Genomic DNA, 26,075 nt, shown 5'->3' on the forward strand with positions numbered 1-26,075 from the left:
AGCTACCCATTTCATAATATATGAGATCATTTTTTTTTTTTGGAGTTAAAATTAACGTAGATATATGACCAAACCTAACCAACCCTACCTAACCTAACCTAACCTATCTTTATAGGTTAGGTTAGGTTAGGTAGCAGAAAAAGTTAGGTTAGGTAGGTTAGGTAGTCGAAGAACAATTAATTCATGAAAACTTGGCTTATTAGGCAAATCGGGCCATGCATAGTAGGCTGAGAAGTGCGTTCTGGCTACTAGGTACGACATATATATATATATATATATATATATATATATATATATATATATATATATATATATATATATATATATATATATATATATATAACTGGTGATTTCGTTGATGACAACGGCTTTGAACAGCCGAAATGTTCATTTTCCTTTCCAATTTCTCTGCGGATTTTCCGCATATATATATATATATATATATATATATATATATATATAATATATATATATAATATATATATATAAATATATATATATAAATATATATATATAAATATATATATATATATATATATATATATTATATATATATATATATATATATATATATATATATATATATTTATATATATGTCGTACCTAGTAGCCAGAACGCACTTCTCAGCCTACTATGCAAGGCCCGATTTGCCTAATAAGCCAAGTTTTCATGAATTAATTGTTTTTCGACTACCTAACCTACCTAACCTAACCTAACCTAGCTTTTTCGGCTACCTAACCTAACCTAACCCATAAAGATAGGTTAGGTTAGGTTAGGTAGGGTTGGTTAGGTTCGGTCATATATCTACGTTAATTTTAACTCCAATAAAAAAAATTGACCTCATACATATTGAAATGGGTAGCTTTATCATTTCATAAGAAAAAAATTTGAGAAAATATATTAATTCAGGAAAACTTGGCTTATTAGGCAAATCGGGCCCTGAATTGTAGGCTGAGAAGTGCGTTCTGGCTACTAGGTACGACATATATATATATATATATATATATATATATATATATATATATATATATATATATATATATATATATATATATATATTTGTGTATGTTTGTCTATGAACGTTTCACGCTTGATATACTCAGATCAAACATGTCCTCACAATCTGAGGTAAGAAAGAAGAGAATAATAAGAAAAGAAACAACAAGGGAAGGAAGAGGAACATAGAGAAAGAGAGGCAACATAGAGAAGAGAGGCAACATAGAGAAAGAGAGGCAACATAGAGGAAGAGAGGCAACATAGAGGAAGAGAGGCAACATAGAGAAAGAGAGGCAACATAGAGGAAGAGAGGCAACATAGCCGCATCGCTCCCATCCTCCAGACACACTCAAACACCCTCCCCCCCCACCTATACATTGTCCTCCCCCCATTAACGCGAGAAAACTCGATCCCAGAAATCCTGGAAAATAGGGCGTAAGATCCTGTGAGTGAGACGAGAGAGAAGGGCTCAATTACCTGAAGGAGGTGGGGTCCGGATGGGCCTCGACACTGCAGGTGATGTTGAGTTCCTCGAGCTTGCCTCCTCCGTAGACGAACTTCTGGCCTGGTCGACACATAGGGGCGACTGTAAGGGGGAGAGATATAACAGGCTGTCATTACTGCAATGATCTTGGTTGACTGCATTACTGCAATGATCTTGGTTGACTGCATTACTGCAATGATCTTAGCTTGGATCATTGCATTACTGCAATGATCTTAGCTTGGATCATTGCATTACTGCAAATGATCTTAGCTTGGATCATTGCATTACTGCAATGATCTAAGCTTGGATAATTGCATTACTGCAAATGATCTTAGCTTGGATCATTGCATTACTGCAATGATCTTAGCTTGGATCATTGCATTACTGCAAATGATCTTAGCTTGGATAATTGCATTACTGCAATGATCTAAGCTTGGATAATTGCATTACTGCAATGATCTAAGCTTGGATCATTGTATTACTGCAATGATCTTAGCTTGGATCATTGCATTACTGCAAATGATCTTAGCTTGGATCATTGCATTACTGCAAATGATCTTAGCTTGGATCATTGCATTACTGCAATGATCTTAGCTTGGATAATTGCATTACTGCAATGATCTAAGCTTGGATCATTGTATTACTGCAATGATCTTAGCTTGGATCATTGCATTACTGCAAATGATCTTAGCTTGGATCATTGCATTACTGCAAATGATCTTAGCTTGGATCACTGCATTACTGCAAATGATCTTAGCTTGGATAATTGCATTACTGCAATGATCTAAGCTTGGATCATTGCATTACTGCAATGATCTAAGCTTGGATCATTGCATTACTGCAATGATCTAAGCTTGGATCATTGCATTACTGCAATGATCTTAGCTTGGATCATTGCATTACTGCAATGATCTTGGTGTAGTGTTTTGCTACAATAACCTTGCAATAACATTGGGACTACCCTCTTTGGTCTGAGAGGAACTTTGGGTCGATCTTTCCTTACTACTGCTTTTAATTCAAACAAAAGGCTTTCTAAAATAAATAAATAAATAAATAAATATTATTTAAAATCTTAAATTTAAAATCTTAAATTTAAATCTTAATTTAAAATATATATAAGCAATACATTAGCAAACCTACATTTAAAAATATGTGGCGAACAGAGAGAGTTTCTATGACAATATTCCAGAAATTATTTTAGTTTACAAAATGATGAGAAATATTTTATCGTGTAATCCGACCTACTACTTAAGATAACCTCAAGATAACCGCTAAAACCACACCGACGCTGGGGCAGACTTGTCATGGAAACGTCTTCTCAATTTTACATTTAAAATACAACCAAATATAATTTGATTTAAAGGGCTTAGCATAAACGAAGGTTGCCATAGCAACCTCTCGAGGAACTCTAAGAAAAAAATCTCATTTAATTTACCTTCAATATAACTAAATTACATAAGTTGTTTTAATTTTTAAGAACGAGCTGGAATAGGAACAACGAAACAATAATAATAATACTACAATCACGGTTGGAAAAGCACAGTATGCAAATGGAGTGGTTGTCATAGCAACATCTCCGAGAGAGAGAGAGAGAGACTCACACTTGACGCTGAGTTGAACGGCGTTCGAGGATCCCAACCCGTGGAGGTTGGTAGCCGAGCAGGTGTACTGCCCCGAGGAGCGACGGGTCACCCGCTGTAACACCAAACTCTGGTTGCTCTGGATCACCCCAGCAGACACGTTGTGGCTCAGCTCCTCCCCCTGCAGGAGCAAGATGTCCCCCCTGCATCACCCACCTCTTCTCCCAGAAACATATAAAGGACTGCACACTGAAGAATATATATGAATTGGGATCGAACTTGCATCTGTGGACTTTTCCCCCCCCAGACACACCCACGACCCTTTGAACCACCCTGATGGCCTGAAATGATCTCAGCTACTTCTACCGCACTGACTCCAAGTTTGTAAGGCACCAACCACCCTTTTGTGCAGGATAATAAATGGGTATTCACGAAGACTCGAACCCCAGTCACGTAGGCACAATATTTAATTAAGGTAAATTAACTCTGATTTCAATTCAAGTAAGCACACTTCCATCCTTGTTCTGCCATCCCAGCATCCACCCCTGCCAGGGTTATCTTGGTGGTCTCCAGCATCCACCCCTGCCAGGGTTATCTTGGTGGTCTCCAGCATCCACCCCTGCTAGGGTTATCTTGGTGGTCTCCAGCATCCACCCCTGCTAGGGTTATCTTGGTGGTCTCCAGCATCCACCCCTGCTAGGGTTATCTTGGTGGTCTCCAGCATCCACCCCTGCTAGGGTTATCTTGGTGGTCTCCAGCATCCACCCCTGCTAGGGTTATCTTGGTGGTCTCCAGCATCCACCCCTGCTAGGGTTATCTTGGTGGTCTCCAGCATCCACCCCTGCTAGGGTTATCTTGGTGGTCTCCAGCATCCACCCCTGCCAGGGTTATCTTGGTGGTCTCCAGCATCCACCCCTGCCAGGGTTATCTTAGTGGCCTCCAACATCCACCCCTGCCAGGGTTATCATGGTGGAGTCCAGCATCCACCCCTGCTAGGGTTATCTTAGTGGCCTTCAACATCCACCCCTGCCAGGGTTATCATGGTGGAGTCCAGCATCCACCCCTGCTAGAGTTATCTTAGTGGCCTCCAACATCCACCCCTGCCAGGGTTATCTTAGTGGCCTCCAACATCCACCCCTGCCAGGGTTATCTTGGTGGCCTCCAGCATCCACCCCTGCCAGGGTTATCTTAGTGGCTTCCAACATCCACCCCTGCCAGGGTTATCATGGTGGAGTCCAGCATCCACCCCTGCTAGGGTTATCTTGGTGGTCTCCAGCATCCACCCCTGCCAGGGTTATCTTGGTGGTCTCCAGCATCCACCCCTGCCAGGGTTATCTTGGTGGCCTCCAGCATCCACCCCTGCCAGGGTTATCTTGGTGGTCTCCAGCATCCACCCCTGCTAGGGTTATCTTGGTGGTCTCCAGCATCCACCCCTGCTAGGGTTATCTTGGTGGCCTCCAGCATCCACCCCTGTCAGGGTTATCTTAGAGGCCTCCAACATCCACCCCTGCCAGGGTTATCATGGTGGAGTCCAGCATCCACCCCTGCTAGGGTTATCTTGGTGGTCTCCAGCATCCACCCCTGCCAGGGTTATCATGGTGGCCTCCAGCATCCACCCCTGCCAGGGTTATCTTGGTGGTCTCCAGCATCCACCCCTGCCAGGGTAATCATGGTGGCCTCCAGCATCCACCCCTGCCAGGGTTATCTTGGTGGAGTCCAGCATCCACCCCTGCCAGGGTTATCATGGTGGCCTCCAGCATCCACCCCTGCCAGGGTTATCTTGGTGGAGTCCAGCATCCACTCCTGCCAGGGTTATCTTGGTGGCCTCCAACATCCACCCCTGCCAGGGTTATCTTGGTGGCCTCCAGCATCCACCGCTGCCAGGGTTATCTTAGTGGCCTCCAACATCCACTCCTGCCAGGGTTATCATGGTGGCCTCCAACATCCACTCCTGCTAGGGTTATCATGGTGGCCTCCAGCATCCACCCCTGCCAGGGTTATCTTGGTGGAGTCCAGCATCCACCCCTGCCAGGGTTATCTTGGTGGAGTCCAGCATCCACTCCTGCCAGGGTTATCTTGGTGGAGTCCAGCATCCACTCCTGCCAGGGTTATCATGGTGGAGTCCAGCATCCACTCCTGCCAGGGTTATCTTAGTGGCCTCCAACATCCACTCCTGCTAGGGTTATCATGGTGGCCTCCAGCATCCACCCCTGCCAGGGTTATCTTGGTGGAGTCCAGCATCCACCCCTGCCAGGGTTATCTTGGTGGAGTCCAGCATCCACTCCTGCCAGGGTTATCTTGGTGGAGTCCAGCATCCACTCCTGCCAGGGTTATCATGGTGGAGTCCAGCATCCACTCCTGCCAGGGTTATCATGGTGGAGTCCAGCATCCACCCCTGCCAGGGTTATCATGGTGGAGTCCAGCATCCACCCCTACCAGGGTTATCTTGGTGGAGTCCAGCATCCACCCCTGCCAGGGTTATCATGGTGGAGTCCAGCATCCACTCCTGCCAGGGTTATCTTAGTGGCCTCCAACATCCACTCCTGCTAGGGTTATCATGGTGGCCTCCAGCATCCACCCCTGCCAGGGTTATCTTGGTGGAGTCCAGCATCCACCCCTGCCAGGGTTATCTTGGTGGAGTCCAGCATCCACTCCTGCCAGGGTTATCTTGGTGGAGTCCAGCATCCACTCCTGCCAGGGTTATCATGGTGGAGTCCAGCATCCACTCCTGCCAGGGTTATCATGGTGGAGTCCAGCATCCACCCCTGCCAGGGTTATCATGGTGGAGTCCAGCATCCACCCCTACCAGGGTTATCTTGGTGGAGTCCAGCATCCACCCCTGCCAGGGTTATCATGGTGGAGTCCAGCATCCACTCCTGCCAGGGTTATCTTGGTGGAGTCCAGCATCCACTCCTGTCAGGGTTATCATGGTGGAGTCCAGCATCCACCCCTGCCAGGGTTATCATGGTGGAGTCCAGCATCCACCCCTGCCAGGGTTATCTTGGTGGAGTCCAGCATCCACCCCTGCCAGGGTTATCTTGGTGGAGTCCAGCATCCACCCCTGCCAGGGTTATCTTGGTGGAGTCCAGCATCCATCCTGGTGTTCTGTATATTCACTTCTCATTCATCTTGCTGAGTGATTCACACCTAAGCTTTCTCCTCGTTTACATTCATCTGAATTAATGTGAGTAAACAAATATGGAGTTGGAACACACTCTGGTCTTGTTCACCTTCGTCGACAGACCACTGTATGATTCACTTACTCACCTGTCTAAACCTCGTCCCGCACCACTGACTTACTCATCTACCTTATTCCCATTCCAGACCACTTAATCACTCACCCACCTGTCTCAACCCATCCTCACACCACTCACTCATCCACCTCTCTTCACGTACACATCTATTATGAATACAAAATCTCCACTAATAAATCCCTCATTGGACAAAATTACAAGCATTATACAATTCTACAAACCGATCAAACATGCATCTGCTTCACATCTGTCACAGGTAATGTTTACCTCCACTGATTAATGCACCTGTGATACGTCTGCCACACTAAGCTTTAAAGTCCATTCATAAGTAATACTCTACCTCCCACCTCAAGTTCTCCCAGGCATCTCCCAGGGTGAGACATACAATATATATTATGATCTCTGGATATTCCTCCGCCTTGAGGACCTGCTGGGGGGGGGGATTGTACTATCCCTTCCCCCAGAAGGTATACTCACGTTATGGAACCACTGGACCTTGAAGACTCGAGGATTAGCCTTGATACCACACTCGAAGTACACATCGTCTCCTTCCTTGATGTCCTCCATGTCCAAGTTCAATCCCGCGGCCAGAGAGAGTCGGGGCGTGTCTGTGGACACGGCAGATGAGAGAGATGTACTGGAGGCTGGCCACGGCAGATAAGAGTTAATCAAGATGCCAGTTACCTCATTAGTCTTGAACTAAGGCTAGCTATCTATCTCCCACAGCACATCCCAGCACATCCCTAGCCCTCTCTAGCCCCCTCCCAGCTCATCTCAGCACCTCTCAGCATCTCCAGCAACAGCCTCCAGTCATGGGCCAGAAGATGGCGGATAATTCCTCAGTGTTTTCCCACACTCAGACTTCTTTTGTGAGAAACAAGATAATTAAAGGAAATGGTTTTATGCGGCGAAGTGAAAACTGACGCGGGGGCATTCTTCATGGGGTCGGTATTAATTTCCTCCTGCTAGTTCAGAGAGTAGGGATGTGCTTGTTGCTGCTGCAGGTGTGTAGTGTGTGTGGAGTGTGCTGGTGTGGTGTGTGTGGAGAGTTCTGGTGTAATTGGGGGGGGGGAGAGAGTGTAGGTGTGGTGTGGAGGAGAGTGCTGGTGCGGGGGAGAGTGCTGCAGGTGTGGTATGTGTGGAGAGTGCTGCAGGTGTGGGAGATGCTATCTGTCATCTCATGTGACCTCTGCGACACAGATCCACGTTAGTGGTTACCAGCATCCTCAAATATGCAAGACGAAACATTATCCACCACCAACTGCCCTGTCCGCCTCCAGCTCAAGTAGCTCCTTCTGCACTATTACCATCATGCTTGTTGACTCCAAGAGCTCTCTCTTTCCTCTCTTTTTAGTGTCCAGTTAAGCCACGTTCAAAACTTTATTTCAGCGTACCAACCTTATTCCGAGTTGTGTGTATGTGTGTGTGTGTGTGTGTGTGTGTGTGTGAGCGTGTGTGTGTGTGTGTGTGTGTGTGTGTGTGTGTGTGTGTGTGTGTGTGTGTGTGTGTGTGTGTGTGTGTGTGAGCGTGTGTGTGTGTGTGTGTGTGTGTGTGAGCGTGTGTGTGTGTGTGTGTGTGTGTGTGTGTGTGTGTGTGTGTGTGTGTGTGTGTGTGTGTGTGAGCGTGTGTGAGTGAGTGAATAAAAACCCATACACCTTCCACGCATCTTGACCAACCACTGCCGCCTGAGTACTCACAGTGGACGTTGAGTTTCCTGGTGTCTTCCATCACCGCCGCTGGGACCATGGGATTCTTGGCCCTGCAGGAGACATAGGCGTCGTGGTCCGCCAGCGAGGGCGTCAGGTAGAGCGTGGAGCGACTCACGTTTCCCTCGTGGAAGATCTACACAGGGAGAAAAGCGTGATACGAGACGCCATTAAAAAAGGTCTTGTGACCCTGCAAAGTGGGCCATGACTGATGACCATCTTAAAGGAAGAAGAAGAAGGCAATACATAGGGGAGGTTGGAGGCGGGGGGAAGAAAGGAACTATCAGGGGGAAAGCGCCAAGCCATTACGACTATATAGCACTAAGAAGGGGGTCAGGATAAGGATTTGTGATAGGACGGGGGGGGGGAAGGAATGGTGCCAAAACCACTTGGACGGTCGGGGATTGAACGCCGACCTGCATGAAGCGCGACTGTTACTGTTGCCATGGGCACTCTGTCAGTGGCAACCCCGACACCAATTGATATACAGGCCCCTTAACTTAATTAACCCATAATAAAAAAAATTATAATAATCCTAAAACAAAACACAGTGTAGGCTTAACAGTCAAATCCAGTTATTGAATTTTTATCCATGATTTTTTGCTTTTAATATTTCAAAACTGAAACTGCAGTAATTAGATGTATAATTCCAAAAACATTCAATTCAGTTTTTAATGATAGAACAGGTCGGCTTACTTTCATCCAAATGATAATGCAAATTCTTCTGCAGAATTAACATACAATAATGATTTCTTTTTTTTTTTAATATAATGATTTCTTTTTTTTAATATACTTTTGCATAAAAATATTTGTGTACCAATTAATTTTAAGCAAATTAATTGGCAATATGTCTTTTTTATAACGAAGATTACAGAGTAAATAAGAAACTTTTTTTAATTAAAAAAAACAAGTCTTACATCAGGAAGTATGGTAGATGTCTCAGTAAGGAAAGTAGATGTCTCAATAAACAAGGTAGATATCTGTAAACTAGGTAGATGAGTCAGTAAGGAAAGTAGATGTCTAACAGATGAAGGATTAAAGATATATAATAGCTGGAAGAGGGTAAAGATATCTAACAAATGAAACTGAAAAAAGATATCTAACTAAGGGGAGAAGACAAGATAGTTAATAAACGGAATGGATAAAAGATATCCAATACATGGGACGGTAAAGGATATCTAATAGCGGGGGTAGGAGACAAGATATCTAATATATGGAAGGATAAAATATATCTAATAGATAAGGGGTGGGAGGGGGGATGAATATACAACTTGATCAATTCTCTCCCTTCTGACTAACCCATTTTTTTCCTCCAGCAGGTAAGCTGGTTGATTAATTAATAGTGCCAAGGTGTATTTTTGATGGATTAAAACATAATGAACATATACTAGATTTGTTATATTTGCTATTCGCGAATTTGTACATTAGCAAGGGACATTGGGAGATGTTAGGCAAAGGTGGGTGTATATATATATATATATATATATATATATATATATATATATATATATATATATATATATATATATATATATATATATAAAGTTTGTGAGGGTACCACCTCTGATGCCAATGTGGGGACCCATAGCCTCGGAGAAGAAAAAAAGTATTCAGAGGAGACCTTGTGGTTTCTCACTAAACACTAATATTATCTTCTCCTACCACCCCCATTCTTTTGTATGTACACATACATATATATATATATATATATATATATATATATATATATATATATATATATATATATATATATATATATATATATATATATTTATATTTATATATATATATATAAACATTCCAATACATACACAACACATATCAGCCAAAATATATACAAGGAGACCTATCAATCAACTTTTGTCTCACCTGACTCTTGGTATCCGTCATCAGCATGCCATCCTTCCACCAGGTGATGGTGGCGGTGGGTCTCGAACCCGAGGACTCGCAGACGATGGCGTATCGCTCCCCCTCCGCCAGGCTCTCCACCGTCCCCAGGATTCGCACGTCGAGCGGCGGAACTGCGGACAGGCGGAGAGGACATGTGATCCGGAAGGTAAGTGAGAGTTGGTAGATAAAACTACAAAGTTAAAATTTTGTTAAATGAATTTGTGGGTGTTTGCGCGTGTGTGTGTACTCACCTATCTGTACTCACCTATTTGTGCTTGCGGGGGTTGAGCTTTGGCTCTTTGGTCCCGCCTCTCAACTGTCAATCAACTGGTGTACAGATTCCTGAGCCTACTGGGCTCTATCATATCTACATTTGAAACTGTGTATGGAGTCAGCCTCCACCACATCACTGCCTAATGCATTCCATCTGTTAACTGAAAAAGTTCTTTCTAACGTCCCTGTGGCTCATTTGGGTACTCAGTTTCCACCTGTGTCCCCTTGTTCGTGTACCGCCAGCGTTGAATAGTTTATCCTTGTTTACCCTGTCAATACCCCTGAGGATTTTGTAGGTAGTGATCTTGTCTCCCCTTACTCTTCTGTCTTCCAGTGTCGTAAGGTGCATTTCCTGCAGCCTTTCCTCGTAACTCATGCTTCTTAGTTCCGGGACTAGTCTAGTGGCATACCTCTGAACCTTTTCCAGCTGTGTGTGTGTGTGTGTGTGTGTGTGTGTGTGTGTGTGTGTGTGTGTGTGTACTCACCTATATGTACTCACCTATATGTGCTTGCAGGATCGAGCATTGACTCTTGGATCCCGCCTTTCTAGCTATCGGTTGTTTACAGCAATGACTCCTGTCCCATTTCCCTATCATACCTAGTTTTAAAAGTATGAATAGTATTTGCTTCCACAACCTGTTCCCCAAGTGCATTCCATTTTTCTACTACTCTCACGCTAAAAGAAAACTTCCTAACATCTCTGTGACTCATCTGAGTTTCCAGTTTCCACCCATGTCCCCTCGTTCTGTTATTATTACGGGTGAACATTTCATCTATTTCCACTTTATCAATTCCCCTGAGTATTTTATATGTCCCTATCATATCTCCTCTCTCCCTTCTTTTCTCTAGTGTCGTTAGGTTCAGTTCCTTCAGCCGCTCTTCATATCCCATCCCTCGTAACTCTGGGACAAGCCTCGTCGCAAACCTCTGAACCTTCTCCAGTTTCTTTATGTGTTTCTTCAGGTGGGGGCTCCATGATGGCGCGGCATACTCTAAGACGGGTCTCACGTAGGCAGTGTAAAGTGCCCTAAAAGCTTCCTCATTTAGGTTTCTGAATGAAGTTCTAATTTTCGCCAGTGTAGAGTACGCTGCTGTCGTTTTCCTATTTATATGTGCCTCAGGAGTTAGATTAGGTGTCACATCCACTCCCAGGTCTCTTTCTCGAATCGTTACAGGTAGGCTGTTCCCCTTCATTGTGTACTGTCCCCTTTGGTCTCCTGTCACCTGATCCCATTTCCATAATTTTACATTTACTGGTGTTAAACTCCAGTAGCCATTTCCCTGACCATCTCTGCAGCTTGTTTAAGTCCTCTTGGAGGATCCTACAATCCTCGTCTGTCACAACTCTTCTCATTAATTTTGCGTCATCTGCAAACATTGACATGTATGATTCCACTCCTGTAAACATATCATTTACGTAAATTAGAAAGAGGATTGGTCCCAGCACCGATCCTTGAGGTACTCCACTTGTTACTGTTCGCCAGTCCGACTTTTCGCCCCTTACCATTACCCTCTGGCTCCTTCCTGTTAGGTAGTTATTCACCCATACTAGGGCCTTTCCGCTTACTCCTGCCTGCCTCTCAAGTTTGTATAGCAGTCTCATGTGCGGTACCGTATCAAAGGCCTTTTGGCAGTCAAGAAATATGCAGTCTGCCCAGCCTTCTCTGTCCTGCCTTATCCTTGTTACTTTATCATAGAATTCTAAAAGGTTTGTTAGGCATGATTTCCCTGTCCAGAACCCATGTTGGTGCTTGTTTACAAACCCAATGCTCTCCAGGTGTTCAACAAGTCTTAGCCTAATTATTCTTTCAAGTATTTTGCAGGGGATGCTTGTCAGTGATACGGGTCTGTAGTTAAGTGCCTCCTCCCTATCACCTTTTTTGAAAATCGGTACGACATTTGCCTCCTTCCAGCAACTGGGCAATTCTCCCGACATAAGTGACTCATTAAAGATCATTGCCAGAGGCACGCTGAGAGCCTGCGCTGCGTGTGTGTGTGTGTGTGTGTGTGTGTACACGTGCCTTCCTGTGTGAACAAACATAACTGTGTACATACACCATGATTTCTATATACTCACCTAGCTGTACTTTGAGGGGTTGAGCATCAGCTCTTGGGCCACGTCTTACCTATCATTAGTAGTTTAATCCAATGACTATATATTTCCTAGCTGTTCTCACCGGGACTCTAATATAGGTCGATTACATTTGTAATCCAAACGAAGGGTAACATATTTGTACCCGAGGGCGCGGTACTCCCTCTGTACCACAGGTACTCTAGGACCCACCACGAAACGGTACTTCCTCTGTCCCCTCAAGAACAAGGTACTCTGTACCTCCCAGTTCACCCTAAAGTGATCTTACGCCTTGGGTTCTCTCTAATTTAAAGTTTAACATTTATCTCACAAGAGGTAAGTATAGGACAGGAAACTCAGGGAGCACCGCTCCTGTGCCAAGTAAGTCCACTACGGGCTCACCATAGCCCGTGCTACTTGCCCCGCTCCTGTGCCGGGTAAGTTACGGGCTCACCATAGCCCGTGCTACTTGCCCCGCTCCTGTGCCGGGTAAGTTACGGGCTCACCATAGCCCGTGCTACTTGCCCCGCTCCTGTGCCAGGTAAGTTACGGGCTCACCATAGCCCGTGCTACTTGCCCCGCTCCTGTGCCGGGTAAGTTACGGGCTCACCATAGCCCGTGCTACTTGCCCCGCTCCTGTGCCGGGTAAGTTACGGGCTCACCATAGCCCGTGCTACTTGCCCCGCTCCTGTGCCGGGTAAGTTACGGGCTCACCATAGCCCGTGCTACTTGCCCCGCTCCTGTGCCGGGTAAGTTACGGGCTCACCATAGCCCGTGCTACTTGCCCCGCTCCTGTGCCGGGTAAGTTACGGGCTCACCATAGCCCGTGCTACTTGCCCCGCTCCTGTGCCGGGTAAGTTACGGGCTCACCATAGCCCGTGCTACTTGCCCCGCTCCTGTGCCGGGTAAGTTACGGGCTCACCATAGCCCGTGCTACTTGCCCCGCTCCTGTGCCGGGTAAGTTACGGGCTCACCATAGCCCGTGCTACTTGCCCCGCTCCTGTGCCGGGTAAGTTACGGGCTCACCATAGCCCGTGCTACTTGCCCCGCTCCTGTGCCGGGTAAGTTACGGGCTCACCATAGCCCGTGCTACTTGCCCCGCTCCTGTGCCGGGTAAGTTACGGGCTCACCATAGCCCGTGCTACTTGCCCCGCTCCTGTGCCGGGTAAGTTACGGGCTCACCATAGCCCGTGCTACTTGCCCCGCTCCTGTGCCGGGTAAGTTACGGGCTCACCATAGCCCGTGCTACTTGGAACTTGTTCCGAGTAGATGAATCTATAACAACAACAACGACAGGAAACGTCTGAGGTTCTTGAGGACCCTTGTGTCTAATAGCCCAACCACTTGGGCTGGACGGTAAGACGACGATCTCCCTCCTTGCAGGTCGGTGTTCAATCCCCGACCGTCCATAAGTGACTGGGCACCATTCTTTCCGTTTCCATCCTAAATCCTTATCCTCTTATCCCTTCCAAGTGCTGTATAGGCGTAATGGCTTGGTGCTTTCTCCTGATACTTAATTACCCAGCGTCTAACATACTACCATAACTAATTTCAGAGTATACGGGATTATCTCCCATAGTTACCCCCTGGAGTGAGCATACACAACATCCCGTTTTCTGTTGTTAGCATTTTAGGTTCCCCACTAAATAATTCATTTTGAGAATCTCAACAGCTTTATAATAATTAAAAGGGGAAAAAAAATGACTAATATTTTCTTCATACAAATGAATAAAAATGTATAATTTTGGTTTAGAGTAAAAATTGTATTCTAAGAATAATATCAGTCTGAATCAACACCTAAAGCATACTTGTTGGTTGGTCAGTATAAGGGGTGTTGTGGGGGGCCTAATAACCCTTCCTGGGGCTGATAAACCTAAGTACCAAACACACACCGAAACTACGACGTTGGAATTCGAACAAGTTTTGACACTTCCTAACCAGTTATAACAACCAATATAGCAAGTTGTAACAACGTTCTAATACGTCATCAACACGTTAAGCCAAGATGTAACAACTTTATTAAAAGTTGTAACAAGCGGAAAATAGAGACAGTTTCGGTTTCTGTTTCCAGGGAAGTACCAAACTATCTTGCGACCGTCCAAGAGAACCCACAATTTATAAATTCAAATAACCAGCCAATATACCAAGATAACATATGTCTCAGTTCTTTCACTAAGTCTGGATCACGTTGCGTCACCTCCACCAGTTTCCACTCACACTCCAGAATCCGGACCAATCCGAAAACGCACGCTGCTGGATGTGAAGGAGCGGGCAGAAGACACGTGGCTCGTTAACGGCCATAAAAGCGATACACAACAAAAGATTAATCTGCAGGGTTAGTTATTAAACAATTGTGTATGCCAGAGTACCCCGTGAATAGTGTGGGCATCGCGCTTATGTTGGAATTACGGCAAAGGCTTTCATTCAATGTAAAGAAAAAAACCGTGCAATGGGAGCTTCGTTGCATCAAAAACGTTGCTGCATACTCGGCCGCTATTGGGAAACATTTATGTGGGTTAAATCCCGGTTTAATTGCACAAGACTAATGACCTGTAACCAGGGGTCCGGCTGGAGGCTTGGAGTCTATGCTTAAACTTTGCGATGTTTGATCCTATATAAACTCATTGTTTTTGTATGTGCAGGCATGGGTATTAGAAATGTGTATGGGTGTGTGTATGCGAGATTATGAGTGTGTCTGTGTATGTGTGGATGAGAGAGTGTTTGTATATGTATATGAGTGTGTATGTGTTTGGACGATTCCTCCTGTCTCCTCACTTGAGAATGAACCATATAGATTCGAAACGTTGTGTAAATTATAATAAGTGTAATACACTCTACAGTTAATTTGTATTCTTTTAGTCAAGCTGGAATATGACATTCGGAGAAATCCACTTCTAATTAAACCAAGATAGAAGAGTACTAGTCAGAGGGATAAAAGTCCTATACAAGAAAATAATAAACACGGAATATATATATATATATATATATATATATATATATATATATATATATATATATATATATATATATATATATATATAAATATATATATATATATATATATATATATATATATATATATATATATATATATATATATATATATATATATATATATATATATATATAGGCAGCTCAAATCCATATAAGAGCCTCCAAATATATTTCTGAATCTCCATATAAGCCTTAAAACATGTCCAAACTTAAGTAATCCAGCTTAAAACCTGTCTCCAAACCCTAATAATATCCCTTCAAACTAACTTCCCCAAAATACACACCCACTTTAAATCAAACCCCAAAAACTACCTAAAAACCCCTTCAAAACTTCCCCTGAATCCTCAAAAAACTCATCAAAACTCATCTCAACCGGACTCACAACTCATGTCGAGAGTGACGGTGGCGGCGACGGGAACGGAGAGGTTGGAGTTCGAGGCCTGACAGGTGAGGACGCGGTAGAGGAAGTCCCTGGTGAGTGAGGGGAGGGTGAGGGAGTTGCTGGTCACTTCCCCTCGCTTCACTTCAATAAGGTCATCCAGCAGGGACTCCTCGTGGTACCATGACACTGTAGGGCGGGGCCGGCCTGGGGGACGAGACGAAGGAGATGAGAGAGATCAGAGGGGAGAGAGAGAGAGAGAGAGAGAGAGAGAGAGAGAGAGAGAGAGAGAGAGAGAGAGAGAGAGAGAGAGAGAGAGAGAGAGAGAGAGAGAGAGAGGAGAGAACGAAGATGAGAGGAGAGAACGAAGATGAGAGTAGAGAGAGAGAGAGACAGAGAGAACGAAGATGAGAGTAGAGAGAGAGAAATTATAATAATCAGCGATCAGGAGAGATATGAGAACAGATACAAGAAGATAAAAGATAGTTAGAAGACAGGAGGTAAGATGACAGAGATAATACAAGCGAAGATAAAAAATACGAGATAAGAGAACAGGAAAGAAGAGATAAAAGGAGAGACAGAGATATACAAGATAATAAGGACAATAAACCAGAAATAAGAGAAACAACGTTAAAAATTATAGTTATAACCATACATTAAACGAAGCATCAAAATTAATATTTGTGTAAAATTTTGTGATATTTAAAATACACAACAAGACGTAAATAACAATAATAAAAATAATAATAATAATAATAATAATAATAATAATAATAATAATAATGCAAAAATAAATACAAAATATAAAAATATTAAAATCAATTATACAAGATAAGGAGGAGGAGAAAACCCCTGTATTTCCCTCTTTTTCACCTTTAAGACTAAGTTACCTGTCTAACTCAATTAACCTGCCAGTCTAAAGACCATGATAAGGCTAAGCCCGCAAGTGCTTAACGGAATCAGTAAAAGTAACTTGCGGTCACACCAGTTAGTAATACCAGTTTTTATTGACATTAAAGATACTTTACTGACACGGCTAAGCTACTCCTCCCCTGGCACTGCACCCCCCCCCCCTGATACTCTCCTGACACCGCCAAGTTTACCCTGACACCGCCAATATGAGGTAGAGGCATGTAAGGTGTACCTAGCATCTCGGTTTACATAAAATGAGAGTTTATACTTAGTTCACGAGTGGAATATATTTGTTAGTTTACCGGTAAGCTGCTGTAGCGGCCTTGCCAACACTTCAGAGGTTGATAGGCTTTAAACCTCCAGAGGTTGATAGGCTTTAAACCTCCAGAGGTTGATAGGCTTTAAACCTCCAGAGGTTGATAGGCTTTAAACCTCCAGAGGTTGATAGACTTTAAACCTCCAGAGGTTGATAGGCTTTAAACCTCCAGAGGTTGATAGGCCTTAAACCTCCAGAGGTTGATAGGCCTTAAACCTCCAGAGGTTGATAGGCTTTAAACCTCCAGAGGTTGATAGGCTTTAAACCTCCAGAGGTTGATAGGCTTTAAACCTCCAGAGGTTGATAGGCTTTAAACCTCCAGAGGTTGATAGGCTTTAAACCTCCAGAGGTTGATAGGCTTTAAACCTCCAGAGGTTGATAGGCCTTAAACCTCCAGAGGTTGATAGGCTTTAAACCTCCAGAAGTTGATAGGCCTTAACCCAACACGAAGTTATCCAAAACAGAACCCATAAATGAGATCAATAGGCCTAATTGAGGATACCTCTGAGGCCACGAGACCTACTCAAGCATAACACCCCCGTAACTAAAAATCTACCTCGATGTTCAAAGGGTTCGAATCTCAAACAAACCCCACCCCACCCAATCACTCAGCTTCATAGAAAACGTAAGACATTTGCCAGCCGTTACTCTCCATAGGATGGATGTGTGACGTTAGCTACCGCAACGTGAAAAACGCGACCTATTAAGAGGACGGTATTAAGGGTAGAGAGAGACACTAGAGTATGAAGGGGGATCGAACCTGCGTCACGGGGGCACGGAGCAGCATGCAGGTGGCCAGTGGTGACGTAGGCAGGACGGACGGACGCTCAAAAGTGCCTCTCTCGTTACCAATGTTAACGAACGAGTCATCAAGATTCTCCCACGCCCACTTTTTTCGTTAATTATCGAACCATCGCTGGCTTGGTGATGATAGTTGGGCTTCGTGTTTATTATGAGGGGGGATACGAAGGGAGGGAGTTGGATGGGGTGGGAAAGAGGAGGGGGGGGGGGGGGAGGGGAGGGGGCATTGGGATGTGGTCGCAAAATAGGGGGAGAGGGGGGGGGGGGATTGTTGGGATTGGGTGGTAATGGGTCTGTGTTTGTGCTTTTGTGTATGTGTGTGTGTACTTACCTAGTTGTACTTGCGGGAGGTTGAGCTTCGACTCTTTAGTCCCGCCTCTCAACTGATTCCTGAGCCTACTGGGCTCTATCATATCTACATTTGAAACTGTGTATGGAGTCAGCCTCCACCACATCACTGCCTAATGCATTCCATCTGTAAACTACTCTGACACTGAAAAAGTTCTTTCTAACGTCTCTGTGGCTCATTTAGGTACTCAGTTTCCACCTGTATCCCCTTGTTCGTGTGCCACCAGTGTTGAATAGTTTATCCTTATCTACCCTGTCAATTCCTCTGAGAATTTTGTAGGTAGTGATCATTTCTCCCCTTACTCTTCTGTCTTCCAGTGTCGTGAGGTGCATCTCACGCAGCCTTTCGTAACTCATGCCTGTGTGTGTGTGTGTGTGTGTGTGTGTGTGTGTGTGTGTGTGTGTGTGTGTGTGTGTGTGTGTGTGTGTGTGTGTGTGTATTCACCTAGTTGTGCTTGCGGGGGTTGAGCTCTGCTCTTTCGACTCCGCCTCTGTCAATCAACTGTTACTAACTACAATTCCCCCCACCCCCCATCCCACACACACACCAGGAAGCAGCCCGTGACAGCTTACTAACTCCCACGTACTTATTTACTGCTAGGTAACAGGTTCATTAGGTGAAAGAAACACTGCCCATTGTTTCCCGCCGGCGCCCGGAATCGAACCCGGGACCACAGGATCACGCATCCAGCGTGCTGTCCGTTCAGCCACCGGCCCCCCCTACGTGTGCGTGTGTGTGTGTGTGCGTGCGTGCGTGCGTGCGTGTGTGTACGCACGCACCTGTGTGCTTTGTAAAACGGTGCCCATATTTGGCCAGTTTCGGAACTTAACCCTGAAAAGACTCGACGTTACGAAGATAGAGAGACAGAAACACCGACAGACACAGAGGACAGGAAGAGAGACAGACAGACAGACAGACAGACAGACAGACAGACAGACAGACAGACAGACAGACAGACACAAACAAACAGACCAGCCTGGCCTTCATCCCGAGGGCTTACAGACGGGATCTACAACCATTACCGGACACCAAAAACACCTTTTAACAAGGGCTTGGACACCACCCCTTCACACTACCGACGGGTGCCTAATGGTCCAACCAGGCTGAGGTCAACACTCTGAATACCTGATTGGAATCGGAAGGGAGAGAGGGGGGGGGGGGTAAGCATGGGGGTTAGTGGGGGAGGGGATGGGTAAGAGGGGAGGCATAAACAGTTGGAGATTGATGGGGGAGTGGGATATAGGGAAGGAAAGATGGGGGAGTAAAGGGGCAATGGTAATAGGTGAGATGGGTAGGGGAGGGGTAAGAGGAGAAGCAAATAGGGGGAGGAGGAATTGGATTAAATGGTATAGGGATTAGACGAAAGAGAGGAGGGAAGGAATGGGGGAGTGAGAGGGAGAGAGGGAGAGAGGGAACAAGAGTAAGGTGGGAAGGGTAGGGAGGATCTCTCTCCCTCTCTCCCTCTCTCCCTCCCTCCCTCCCTCCCTCCCAATCTCTCTCTCTCTCTCTCTCTCTCTCTCTCTCTCTCTCTCTCTCTCTCTCTCTCTCTCTCTCTCTCTCTCTCTCTCTCTCCCTCTCTCTCTCTCTCTCTCTGTATAATAACGAATACTAATCGGCCAATTTAATCACTGAACAGTCATATTGCATTTAATTAATTTTCTGGTGATCAATCACAAATTAATTGCCTCATTTGCTGATTAACAACATAAAAAACAAAAGAATTTGATGTACTGATTAGTGACTGTTAAGCGCTCGTTTTGATGGTTGATCAACCACACGTTGATCACGTATTCTGTCGTATGATTAATTATACTCGCATAACTTCTACCGGTTTCTGATCAGTTACGTACTAATCATTCAGTCTTTTGACTGGTGAAGCACGCTAAACTGTCTCTGTTCTGATCAATGCACACTAAAAAATCTCTATTCTGATCAATTCACATTCAACATTCTCTATTCTGATCAATTACACGAGCATAACATTCCCCGTGTTTGACTAATCACATATTAATCACTATATTGTTCAACTACATTATTGATTTTATTCATTGATCCGTCCCATTAATCACATGATTCGCATGCACGAAAATTTCCCCGATTCACGAATCAACTAAAGAGCTCAACAAGCCACACAACGAGACCAAGATTCGCCAATCATTTACATACTCACAAACGAAACTCGTTTCCTCAGTCAATCACACCTCAATCAATCATCAATCATGGCGGCTTTGTTTACTAATCAGTTTATGATCCACAGCATTATTATACGAGCTTGTTTCTGACAAAAATAATGACCTTTGGGTTGTAGATAGTTTCCAAGCTCGTGAACTGGTTAATAACTACATATAACTAAGCCCCTATGATCCGGGAAAGATGTAAATGTTTCGCTGATCCTTTGTCATGGGGAAAAACAATTTAGCCTCGTCTGTGCCGCCGGCGATTTGGGTCCTAACTGCCACTTAGGCTGAACATAAAGGAGCAAAATGCCATAAGATAAGGGTTATCTGGCAGCGTCTAATTCGCTAATCAAGTAAAGTGATCAATAATCCACAAGATGCCACATGCGGGTGATCAAGTGCCAATTTATTGTGATTAATTCGCTCAATATGTTAGTGACCGGGACGGCTTAATGATCGTGTATTCCTCCACCAGATCCAATTAATCATTAATTGCCTGAACTCGGTAATTAATGTATTTTGTGCCAGACAATATGTATATATAACATAGTATTGACTACAGTGTTCTGAATGACGTAGTGTATGTGTTTGTTGTATTTGTTCTGCTCTTGTTATCGTCCTTGTTGTAATTGCTCTGATTATTAGCGTTCTAATTATTATTAATGTTTTAATATTAATCTAAACATATTGAGATAATGACATGTTAATTTATTTATTCCTCGTGTTTCCTTGTTCTATAAGGAACTGAAGGAGGACAAGTTATTGACACGAAATTGTTGCACAATACTTGTAATTATTGATCAATTTAATCATTTAAGGCCAATATTTAGTCTCTAAACCAATAGTTAGTTTAAGGCCAATATTTAGTCTCTAAACCAATAGTTAGTTTAAGGCCAATATTTAGTCTCTAAACCAATAGTTAGTTTAAGGCCAATATTTAGTCTCTAAACCAATAGTTAGTTTAAGGCCAATATTTTAGACTTGCATGCTGTTGGCTTACATATTCAATGTTGTATTTAAGTAGATAATAACCTAATTATACACATAAGTGTATATTGGCTTAGTAGAAACCAAACTCGTGAACAGGACACAACATTCTTGACCTTTGCAAAGGAAACATTGACTTCCACACATACATAAAATTCCACACTTTTGCAAATCATTATGTCACACATAACTGGCTGTGTGTGTGTGTGTGTGTGTGTGTGTGTGTGTGTGTGTGTGTGTGTGTGTGTGTGTGTGTGTGTGTGTGTGTGTGTGTGTGTGTGACAGGAATCGTATGTCACACACAAATTATTTATGTGTTGTGTTGTACACAAGTATTACACAACTGGGTTATCTTGAGGTTATCTTGAGATGATTTCGGGGCTTTAGTGTCCCTGAACTAGCACCCAGGGTGACCCGCACCTAGCACCCAGGGTGCTGGGTGCTAGATGTTAGATGCTGGGTGCTGGGTGCTGGGTGCTGGGTGCTGGGTGCTGGGTACTGGGTGCTGGGTGCTGGGTGCTCAGACGACCATTTGTTGCCTCAAGTGCCTGAATTCTCTCTCTCTCTCTCTCTCTCTCTCTCTCTCTCTCTCTCTCTCTCTCTCTCTCTCTCTCTCTCTCTCTCTCTCTCTCTCTCTCTCTCTCTCTCTCTCTCTCTCTCTCTCTCTCTCTCTCTCTCTCTCTCTCTCTCTCTCTCTCTCTCTCTCTCTCTCTCTCTCTCTCTCTCTCTCTCCCTCTCTCTCTCTCTGTCTCTCTCTCTGTCTCTCTCTCTCTCTCTCTCTCTCTCTCTCTCTCTCTCTCTCTCTCTCTCTCTCTCTCTCTCTCTCTCTCTCTCTCTCTCTCTCTGTCTCTCTCTCTCTCTCTCTCTCTCTCTCTCTCTCTCTCTGTCGATATCTCTTTATTCTCTTTATTCCTCAGTTTGTATTGTAAACTATATGTCTCATCGAATCTTTCTTTGCCTATGGCGTTCTCATCTCTTTATTTATATCTGTCTTTCTCTGTCTCTCTGCCTCTCTTATTTCCTCATCTCACTATTTCTCTGTCTCATCAGCTTTATATCTATCGCTGGTTCTGTCTGTCTCTGCACCTTTCTGTCCCACGCTCTCTCTTCTGTCAATCAAAGCCTATCAAGTACAAGTTACGAAGTGGATTCAAGTATAGAGCTCTTCAAGGTCTAACTTAAATATCCTCTCCATTTGAGGCAATGTTTGTAATTATTTCGTAAAGACAATTAGATCTTCCCTCTAATGGGGGCCTCGTAGCCTGGTGGGGGCCTCGTAGCCTGGTGGATAGCGCGCAGGACTCGTAATTCTGTGGCGCGGGTTCGATTCCCGCACGAGGCAGAAACAAATGGGCAAAGTTTCTTTCACCCTAAGTGCCCCTGTTACCTAGCAGTAAATAGGTACCTGGGAGTTAGTCAGCTGTCACGGGCTGCTTCCTGGGGGTGGAGGCCTGGTCGAGGACCGGGCCGCGGGGACACTAAAGCCCCGAAATCATCTCAAGATAACCTTCCCTCTAGCGAAATACAGTAATACGTATATTTTGTGTAGGTTTAATTTTAAGCTTCCGGAACCGGTTGTAAAGCCGGTTAGTAGTCTTCTGGGAACTGCTTTCGCGGAAAATCATGGATTATATTTTCTATTTGCAGTTTTTTTTCTTTGGGTTGATAAAGCGGCGAGTTTATGAGTATTACCGAACCTTCCTCGTTCGTATCTCGTGATTGTCTGAGCCAATCAACGATGATGGGGGGGGGACATGGGGGGGTATTATATCAGAGAAAAGGGATGCCAGCCAATCAGATCGTGGTAGCCTCATTTCTCAATGTGCTATAGCAATGGGGGAGAGTGCTCGAGCACTCAGTCTACTCAGAGTGCGCATGGGAGGCAGACAGACCCTTCCTGATTAGCTGTCTGATTTCCCGGTCTCTATTTGACACATAAACTGCAAGCTGAGAGCCCACTCTGATGGGACTGATGGAACAGTGGACTTGAGAAGAAAATACAGAGCAGTAGGCTCAGAACCCTTAAAAGTGCCCAACACCCGAAGTAGACCGAATACCCTAAACCCGGAGCAGACCAAATACCCTAAACCCGAAGCAGACCGAATACCCTAAACCCGAAGCAGACCGAATACCCTAAACCCGAAGCAGACCGAATACCCTAAACCCGAAGCAGACCGAATACCCTAAACCCGAAGCAGACCGAATACCCTAAACCCGAAGCAGACCGAATACCCCTGAAAAATCTCAATTAATCATTAATAGCCAATGTTTGTGGGTCTTACAAACCCTACAAATACAACAACAATTGCTGACCACGAAAGCCCTTTTAATGGAAGAGATGAAGCATCGTACCTCACTAACAACACAATTGATGCCATCGATAATTACACGATGTAAACAATCATTGCCAGACCTCGCCATTTGGTGTTCAAAAGACGCTTCCAAAATTATTTGATATTTGTTGACTCAGTTATGTAATAACCCCCCCCCCCTCATCTACAACCCCCCCCCCCCCCATCTACAACCCCCCCCATCTACAACCCCCCCCCCCTCTCTCTCTCTCCACTCGAGCTCATTAGCTACACTTTGTGATTTAGAGTGAACTATCGGCCGATTGAACGTGATTGACGAACGCATTTTATTGTTCAAATTGAACACTTTTCCAGCTATTTTTTGTTTTTCTTTTGTTTGGGGGCATGCACACTGAAATAATCATACCAGCTGAATAAAGGTAAAGCGTATATACGATATATATATATATATATATATATATATATATATATATATATATATATATATATATATATATATATATATATATATATATATATATATATATATATATATATGCGAACAAGGCTGAATGGTCCCCAGGACATATGCAACTGAACCCCCCCCCCTTTTTTATATATATATATATATATATATATATATATATATATATATATATATATATATATATATATATATATCGTGCCTATAATAGCCAGAACGGCACTTCTTGGCCTAGTATGCAAGGTCCGATGTGCCTAACAGGCAGAATGATTTTCGTTATTTTCAATTATTTCTTTCCAGTTTGGTTCTTTTCTCTTGACCCCCCCCCCCCATGACGTGTTGTAAACGTTCCATCACCGCCTATGGAGATCACTTCTGACCTCTCACTTACACCTACAATATCAACCAGCACATGCACGTTGCTCAGCTCATCTGCAACACACGAGTTAGCCTTTTAATCATTACTCTTAGCTCTCAATCACCCCCCTCTTCAAGCTCAAGCCAAATTACTCAGCATTGCTCATAATTATAGTTAAACGTCTCAGAATGAGTTTTTTAAGTCTTGAATTACACTCTCGCGTCTCCCCAACCGACACACTCTGGTTATGTCTTGCTAATTAAGTGGTAAACATCGTCGTGTTAAACCACTCTACTCTCCCAGGGGTTCGTGTGGAATACACACTTATATATCTAAGTGCTGCCACTTAGTGAAGACGCTCGCTCACTTAAAAGTGTTAAGTTGCGCTGATATGCTATCATCAGTCTTCTGGTTTAAATGGCTGAGAGTCGGGAGTCTAAAGAGCGCTCTCTCTCTCTCTCTCTCTCTCTCTCTCTCTCTCTCTCTCTCTCTCTCTCTCTCTCTCTCTCTCTCTCTCTCTCTCTCTCTCTCTCCCAACTCTCTCTTGGTACTAAGGTAAATGTTTTTGTTAGATGTTTTTGCGAGAGAGAGAGAGAGAGAGAGAGAGAGAGAGAGAGAGAGAGACCACATACCAACATACCAACAGTAATATTGATATATTACCCGTAACGTTCACACAGAAATATTATCTCCAATAGCTTCACAAACGGGCTCTGGGGAACGCTTCTAAATAACGTTTTCAATATTTCATACATTAATGTTCATACATCAGTGTGGTCTCTGTCGCCCCTGAAGCCTAGGAGGGAAGCACAAGCAATTGTGTGTGTGTGTGTGTGTGTGTGTGTGTGTGTGTGTGTGTGTGTGTGTGTGTGTGTGTGTGTGTGTGTGTGTGTGTGTGTGTGTGTGTGAGCGTGTGTGTGTGTGTGTGTGTGTGTGAGCGTGTGTGTGTGTGTGTGTGTGTGTGTGTGTGTGTGTAAGACTTCACGCGTTTAGACCAGTCTTGGAGCAAGCAAATTGACATTTTCTAGCTTTATCTAAATTTACTTGTTAAAGGAAGGGGTTCCTAGCCAGGGCTGCATACTTCAACACTGGTCCTGAGCGCAGGAGCGACTAACAACAGGAACCGGCTACGAAGAGACCCTCGAGGCCAGCCCAAAGCCCAACTTCAAAATCAAAACGACCCAATCCAAGGGGGTCATAAAGGTCATTGTATCAATGAACCACAGGGAGGAGCGCAGAGATTACTCGAATTTACCTGAGAACCACTAACACTAGTGGCCTCGACGAGGACAGAAAGCCGTCGGCTTGTCGAATTTCCCCTCCCCCCCCCACCACCACCGCCTTGATGAATTTATGAACTTGATGAATAATGACTCAACTTGCTAAGCTGACTTTAAAATTACATCCAGGTAAAAATTCAAAGATAAAAAAAAAAAACGCTGATATTTTTCCCACGTGCACGCTGGACTTGTGATCCTGTGGTCCTGGGTTCGATCCCAAGCGCCGGCGAGAAACAATGGGCATAGTTTCTTTCACCCTATGCCCCTGTTACCTAGCAGTAAAATAGGTATCTGGGTGTTAGTCAGCTGTCACGGGCTGCTTCCTGGGGGTGGAGGCCTGGTCGAAGACCGGGCTGCGGGGACACTAAAAAGTCCCGAAATCATCTCAAGATAACCTCAAGATAATCCACCTGCACCTCAGTGTGTGTACGTGGGGGACCATACCCCCGTAGTCATGTACATGATTGGGCAACAATAGGCTGACGAAGTATA

General features: G+C 44.3%; 1 protein-coding gene across 3 annotated transcripts in view; it reads right to left on the reverse strand.

The window, feature by feature from the left end:
* The window catches only part of LOC123763553 (nephrin), a 420,310-nt gene that overhangs the window by 36,554 nt on the left and 357,681 nt on the right, over positions 1–26,075 (reverse strand). For all 3 annotated transcript variants that reach the window (XM_069304620.1, XM_069304619.1, XM_069304621.1), the window contains exons 5-10: positions 15,632–15,835; positions 9,891–10,042; positions 8,013–8,157; positions 6,793–6,923; positions 3,083–3,242; positions 1,475–1,583 (exon numbers count right to left, since the gene is read on the reverse strand). In XM_069304620.1, coding sequence (XP_069160721.1) covers positions 1,475–1,583; positions 3,083–3,242; positions 6,793–6,923; positions 8,013–8,157; positions 9,891–10,042; positions 15,632–15,835 — 901 coding nt within the window. The remainder of the gene's footprint in view (positions 1–1,474; positions 1,584–3,082; positions 3,243–6,792; positions 6,924–8,012; positions 8,158–9,890; positions 10,043–15,631; positions 15,836–26,075) is intronic.

This window comes from Procambarus clarkii, chromosome 52 (assembly GCF_040958095.1).
Source record: "Procambarus clarkii isolate CNS0578487 chromosome 52, FALCON_Pclarkii_2.0, whole genome shotgun sequence".
Classification (NCBI taxonomy): Eukaryota; Metazoa; Arthropoda; class Malacostraca; order Decapoda; family Cambaridae; genus Procambarus; species Procambarus clarkii.